Source organism: Anopheles maculipalpis, chromosome 3RL (assembly GCF_943734695.1).
Source record: "Anopheles maculipalpis chromosome 3RL, idAnoMacuDA_375_x, whole genome shotgun sequence".
Classification (NCBI taxonomy): Eukaryota; Metazoa; Arthropoda; class Insecta; order Diptera; family Culicidae; genus Anopheles; species Anopheles maculipalpis.
The window spans coordinates 50,110,573-50,117,877 of record NC_064872.1 but is presented as its reverse complement, the minus strand read 5'-3'; the positions used below and the strand labels follow the sequence as shown (position 1 = coordinate 50,117,877).

The following is a 7,305-nucleotide window of genomic DNA, read 5'->3' as shown; positions in this document are numbered from 1 at the left end:
TCCCTTCCATTCAGCTGTGCGCGATGGAGAACAAAAATCGCGGACATACCGATCGCATTACGCATAACGCGAAATGTTTACACAACGAAGAAGGGAAAAAAAACGCTTGCACAGATTGATCACGTACACCAGGGGTCGGCACTGTTTGGACCGCCAGCTGATTTTATCCGTCTTGCAAGAAAATGTATGCATCGATTCACAAAGAATACAAAATTCCATCATCTCACCTCAGAGTAGTTTTTGTCCGGTAAATCAAATTCAGCACCAACAAGGCTCTCTCAAACTTTCTATTTGTGTTCTATGACGCATATTTGTAATGCTTAAGTAACTGGAATGTCCTTATCCTATAGCCATACAATACATTATTCACCAGCACGTTATTTGTGCTTAAAACATGAATGTTGGAAGTGTTCAGCTATTAACGCCAAGTTCTTTCGTTCTCGAGCATTAAATCATCGGTAATTTGGATTTTTTTTGCGAAAAATTGACGCCTTGTACACCGATTTATCTTATCATACCTTATCCTAGTTGTACGATTGTTCAGTAACGAAGAAGTTCTATTAATAGTTTTCCAATTCAAAGATGAATGGTTTTGCAAATTTCGAATTATTATTATTATTATTATTTTTTGTAAAGATCTAACAAAGAATGGCTTTGTATTAGCGTTTTTAACCTATATATCGTAGATTATTGGGAGGATCTCGTATATATTAACCAATTTTGTAGATTATATTACAAATATCTACCAGAAGTAGATTGCAGTATTTTGAAGCCATTTAGCAGAGCCTTTTTTCAATGCTAGGCAGTACCGTAACTATATTTCTAAAGCATTTTCCAAAATGGAATCGATCAAGCAATCTCTAGCTCTAGAAATCTTTAGCTATTGATTATACTCGTTTTTGAATCTGCTGCTTACGATACTTCGATATACTAGATATAACTTTATCAAAAATTGATAAAAATCATCATGTTTCAGTTCAGGATCTGAACTGGATGTAGTAATTTTGTAGAAAAACTTATAGCAAAAACTATGCCTTAATCATAAAACCTCATGCATTTAATTCATGATTTGTAAGCGAGGTATATGGCCCGAAGTTTAAGGCTTATTTTCAACTGTCTTTTACTTCTTTTTGTGAAAAATTGATGATTGGTTATTTAGTTTACAAGGGACTTCATTCATCCTTTTTTAGTGAAAAACATGCCGACCCCTGGCGTACACAAAACGACCAGCAGCCGTATCGTCACGATGTCGAAGAGACAGACAAACGGCGTTCGGAATTTGAAACTTGACTGTGTTTGTTTGGTAGAAGCGTGGTATTTTTTGCATACCTTTGCCGTTTTTCTCTACCACCCGCTATCGTCGCATGTATTCACCAGGAGGTATATCTCACCCCTGTTATTCTCAACGGTTTCTTTCTTGAAGGGAGTAGTAAGCTTTGAACGTGCCTGAGCTGCGAGGTAGAATCAATTCTAGACATGCGTTTTTTTATGTTTTTGTTATTTTCACATGCATCAACGCATTACACAGTGTCATACACTTTCATGCACACCTGCAGGAAAGAGGGAGGGATGACCGGTGGGAGGGTCGTGAAAACAACAACATTGGTTTACCTTAAATATCAGCAAACGAAAGCATAACAGTGGCGCAAGCGTGGCCATGAATTGTAACCGCACACAATCAAACAGAGACTTATCCAGCTCATCAAAAATCTTCTCCCTAGAAAACCGCGTGCCGTTATGTTAACCGTGACAAACACTTGCACACATACACACACACACGTGCACATCTATTAAAGACTCTTGGGTCCCTCACAACCTTCTTACACGACAATCAAAGAGCGAGAGACCAGTCATTTGCACACTTTTCTTCAGCCCTCTGTGGTCTTTTCCACACAGATCGCTTGCTGCTGCTTTGGCGAATGTATGCAAAACAGGCTACAATTTTATGTTGTACCGTTACCCTGCGTTTCCTCCGCACCACACCTGGGGTGTTGTCATCCTGCACCTTCAACACACACACACATAACAGGTTCGCTCGCCCGTTCATAGCCACAGAGAGATCACCGAAACGATCACCTTTTCCCCTGGCTGTTTGCTTCGCCCTTTTTCCACGACCGCCGTGATGGTTGCTATGACGATGATCACCGATGACGGTGCTGAATAGTGGTAGTGGTGTAGTGCCCTTTCTTACACCCGACTTACTTCTTCCTGCACTTCTTCCTCTTTCTACGCTAGTACGATCACGGATCCCTCGCTCCGATCTCACCGAAAGCTCTCGCTCTGTCCGCCATCATCCTTACCTGGTGCGACAGCATTAAGTCAACATTCCTTTCCTTTGGATAACGCGCTGCCTTTTGTACGCTGTGGCTGTCTTTACGCTGCCCTCTATATACGTTCGTACGGGTTGCTACTTCCTCACCTTCTGCTGCTCTACCCGCTCTTACCGTCGCCACCCCTTAATGATCAATGCAAAGGAAAGTCAGCGACGTTGACACCCTTGAAGGAACGATCTTGCTTCTCTGGATCGATAAGGGAGTGGGTACGTGTGTGCGTATGTGCTTCTTCCTTTGGTAATATCGTGAAAGCACACTACACACTAGCTAAGATTCCACACATCAGCTCATCATCACGCACGGTCACTGCACCTCATTGCGTATTCCATGTGAATCCCGGATACCACCATTGGCAGCATATTTAAGCTAACTCTTGCACGATACAGCAGACAGCAGCGCACACAAGAGGACAATTTCACCTCTTCAAGGTGAGTGTAGTACCGACAATCAGTAATTCCCAATTGTCGAAAACGAAACCACTTGACACTTTTCCTTTTCAACAAAGACACTCCGCTTCAATTTATACCGCTTTCCGACGCACACTTCAAGGGAAAAGTGTTCGAAAAAGCAACAAAACGCCGCACTTGCAATCAACAATAAAACTAAACACCCATTGAACAAACCTTTCGGAAGTTGCCGTTGATCTGGTCGCTCACTTTCTCACTTCGCTCGATCACGATCGATCAGGTTGTTGGTCGCTTACCACAATCAATCGCCATATTCTTTTATGCACTCGAGACACGCAAACACACACACACACACAGTTACCCTTTTAGATGTCACCGTTTTTCCAGCACTCGTGACACGGTAGCTACCCCGAAAAAAGGACTTAGGCTCGTGCACGAACAAGGGTCACAAACATTTCATTGAAGAAGGAAAAAAGTTGACTAACCAAAAGCTTCCCCCGACGACGAGCGCTTTTGCGTGGTGTTACGCGGACGATCTTCGGCTGCACAATGCTGCCCTGGCTTGCGTACAGCCACTTTCTCGGGAAATTTTTATAAACGTGTCACACACTTGCCTTCCGCTCTAACAGGTAATATCACTACTTTACACACACCACACACATCCAGATCTAGCGAACGGCGAGAAGTACGGTGGCTGCGAGGGCACAAACGTTGTATACAGCCGATCCCAGCAACCAGGCGTCTCTCTCGGCTCTGTGTGTGTATGTATGTATGTATGTATGTGATCAGCACAGCTACCCTTCGCGCACCCACTCTTTCTTCCTATTTTATCTTTTTCTTTCGCTTTGCCGCAGCACCGCACACACAACTACTGCACACACGGGAACGAAGCAAATGCGTTGCTCCACGGGGGTGAGGGTTCACTACACACTTGTCTACCTACGTCCGCAGCTGTTCCCTTTACTTACAAACGGGTACCATGTCGTCGTCGTCGTCGTCGTCGTCATCAACAGCGGCGGCGTTTCTCCGGGAGCATTAGCCACATACATTCTCGAGGGTTAAAAGCACAACGCGCGCGCACCCGTGTATGTTTCTGCCGCCATCTGTGTGTCTACTGGGGTTTGTATTTTTGCTTTGGTTTGTGTTTCTCCTGATGGCGGTTGCCCATGGATTGCTTCTCCCGCTTTTCTTTCGATCGTTCGTTCCTTCGTGCCAGCAGCGGAACCACCAACCGTCAACAAGCAACAAGATCGCTTTGGGGTGCGTTTCCCTAGCGTACTGTGTTGTGTTGCGTTTGGGCGCCGTTCACGCACACGCAGACGCAGGTGGCTTTAGGGCGATCGTGTTCCAAGTTCGGGACAGAGACAGCTATATTTCATCGATTTGTACTATGGGTTCTGACATCCCATGCAGTTGGACATGGAGTAGCGGAAAAAGCTTGTTTTAATTTGATGATCGGTTTTCCCTATCGTTCTCAACGAATTTCTCATCGAGTCGATTAGGAACAATAAACAGGATTTTTAAATTATTGGGTGGCGGAAAAAGAAGCCAAACTACTTTTCGCGGAGGACCAAGTTGAGCCTGTAAAAAGCCTTTATAATCAATGTATTGCACATGTGACGAAAACTTCTAAACCGCGCGAAAGGACGATGCTCAGATGAATTTTCAATACTGTATGGGGATACTCTGACGCTGATTGCTACGTTCTGATGGGCTGATCATGTCATGAAACTAAAAACCAAACTGCCCAATTTGGTGAGCTTTCGTAAAGTAGTCGACGTGGACGAAACAGACATAATAGGCCCAAATTGAGATTAATTGATGGCGTCCCTCAGAAACGTCGGTAATTCGATTGAAAGAGGGCGGTGCTCGAGCAAAACTATGTTAGAGTAAATAGTGAGTAAATTTGTTGTAAAGTAAATCAATACTAACTCAACTATCCTTTTTATTAATGCCTATCACGCAACTATACGAACTCAATTGGACGGTTCAAGTTAGAATAAATCATAGTATACTCCATAATAACAGAAATGAGAAAGTTTTGCCAAATATCCTTTGGTTACATGTTAAAAATATGATAATACAAATAATAATTAACAAGCTTTCTCACACCACAATTTATAGATCAAACTGATATTGAAGTGATGTATTCTAAGACTTAGCTTGAAGGTTTTGAGAAAATGTTCATATAATTGTTTTCAATCCTTAAGTAGGATCTGGCCTATCAATGGATTAAGTAAGAAATCGATTGTACGCATCATTCTATATTCTGATGAAATTATTCATCAAATGAAACATTCATAAAACTTTTTTTTTTTTTTTTTTTTTTACTGTGGGATTTTATTTTAACTTAAGCAAGAGCCTAATAATAAAAGGTGAGTCTGAGGTGAGGATGTCGCAAAATAGTTAAACTTTTTGTATGTTACTGAACCAAAATAAAACATGCTTTACCAAGCTGCTTGCTACTTAACGTTCATACTTACAACAAGTGTCGAAAGCGGAAGCTTGAGTGTCTAATACAAAAGGATGTCTTATTCTATTTCCCATTACACCATTCCAGATTTAAGCAGATCTTTCAAACCACTCGGAACTTTTCATTCTAAGTATACAATAAGGTTTTGATAATGATCACCCTCGGTCCTGCCGTTTGAAGACCGGCGCCGCTGTCGCCTACACCACCAGGCCGCCCCATTTTAATGTCATTTATCAAACATACATTTAGGCTTCCGAACCCGCTTCTCTTGCCATTTCTTGAACAAATAAAGCCCACTGTTTTTCCATTGTGCTCGTAATATTTTGCCGCTCCTCATCGCTAAGTGAGCTAAAGCTGTCGGAAAAAGATCGGCTATTAGCACAAGAAATATTAGTTCATATTCGGCGGAACGCATACCGGACAGAATTCCAAACGAGCTGCTTCAGAAAACCGAGTCCCGCTTGCGGAGCGATTGCCATGAAGGCATAATAGTAGTCAAAGGTTACGCCAACGGCATCCCAAAATCCAGGATCGTCACTCGTGATAGTGATCGGTATATTTTGCGCCACATAAAAGCTGGCCGGATGATTGCGTAGATCGCGCACCAAACCTAGCACTTGGTTGGAGATTGGACAAACTTCAAGCACGATTTGCTTTCGTTGAACAGTGTGCCAAAGGATAGGATGCTTGATTAGTGCATAGCCATGTCCAATGCGCTTAGTATCCAGTAGTACAGCATCGATCACATTCTCATCAGCTTCGGAGAGATATCCAACTGAAATGAAAGAGACCATGTAGTTAGCATTGCAATTTTGAAGCTAATTTTGATTCCAATGGTCCTCCAATGATATCTACCAGTTTCTCCAGCATGGAAGAAATATTTCGGTGGTCCGGATGATATAGGCTGCAGAAGCAACGAGGCAAAGCTTTTCAAGGACCGATGCATGTCTTCCTGGCCAACCAAATCAAAACCAACTACAAACCCCGGGAAAGTAGTGCTGCAAGAACGAGAACAAATAACGCTTAGCCCGGTAGGAGGTAAATACTGAACACGTAAAAGACAAACCTTAAGCTTTCGTACAGCTTTAAAGCACTCGCAAGTTCTGCATTGCTCATGTTCTTATGCTTAGCTACTATTAATTTTAATCCTTGAAAGGTTGGATTTTGGCGACGAAAATCGTCCATAATGCGATAAAGCATGTATGCCACCTCCGGTGGCCCGTACTCTTTTCCGTCTGCATCAAACACTTTGGAAAAAGACATACGTAGCTCAATGTAGTACACGTTGTCCTTGTGAAACTCGTGCAGTAGACGTCGATGGTACGCTTCAAAGAACGGCTTGTACTGAAGGAAACCTTTTATCGCATCAAAACATCGCTCAAAATCAACCCACAACTCGTCGATAGTAGCTTGCCCATAGCGGGATGGTTTCATCTTCATATTGATCAGCGTTTCCAGCCATTCATCGAATGCATCTACGTCCTTCTGGCGTTCCTTTCTCATGTCGGCTATGAGGCGCGTTTGACTCTCGGGGCAGTTGTTTAGTGACCTGCGAGTTGATGAACCAGATAGATGAGAACTACGAATTTCATAATCCCATGTTGACTGAGCTTTCCCAACCTACCTGACTGTGAGGTAATAACGATCCTCCGCCTGACACAATTTTGCTTCCTGGCGATAGGTCAGATTCTTAATAACCCAGCTGGACGAAACGCCTGCCGAGTTGTGGAGATGCAAGATAGCGCCCTTGGGCATTAACTTCAACGCGCCATATATGGAACTATTCTCGATCAGTGGTTTAGCATCGAAAAAATGCATTCCTGCTGCCGGCAAACCACGATCAGCTGACTGTAATTCGTTCTTTTTCATCGCTCTCAGCGTCCGATCTACACGCAATTCGTCCGAGTTGAGAAACACTTTTCCACCCATCCCATAACTAGCTTCAGCGTCTACGATGGTGGCACGAATTTCATCGTACGCTTTCGTCCTGGAAAGAGACATTCCTAGACTTCCTGTAGCACACAGCACAAAACATATGGTGACTACTAAGCCAACGTACATCACTGGACCGGGTAGTAACTACAGTGAACGA

At 43.1% G+C, this 7,305-nt stretch overlaps 2 protein-coding genes across 2 annotated transcripts in view; both read right to left on the bottom strand.

The window, feature by feature from the left end:
- Positions 1 to 2,419: 2,419 nt before the first annotated feature.
- LOC126561370 (chaoptin) overlaps positions 2,420 to 7,305 on the bottom strand; it is a 79,279-nt gene continuing 74,393 nt past the window's right edge. The window contains exon 5 of the mRNA XM_050217480.1: positions 2,420 to 2,430. The gene's annotated coding sequence lies outside the window, so the exon portion shown is untranslated. The remainder of the gene's footprint in view (positions 2,431 to 7,305) is intronic.
- LOC126560743 (adenosine deaminase AGSA-like) lies at positions 5,459 to 7,274 on the bottom strand. Its single transcript, XM_050216698.1, has 5 exons — positions 6,838 to 7,274; positions 6,280 to 6,762; positions 6,069 to 6,211; positions 5,631 to 5,988; positions 5,459 to 5,567 (listed from the first exon to the last, which is right to left on the bottom strand). Exons 1-5 carry the CDS (start codon positions 7,272 to 7,274, stop codon positions 5,459 to 5,461), a joined length of 1,530 nt encoding a protein of 509 aa, XP_050072655.1.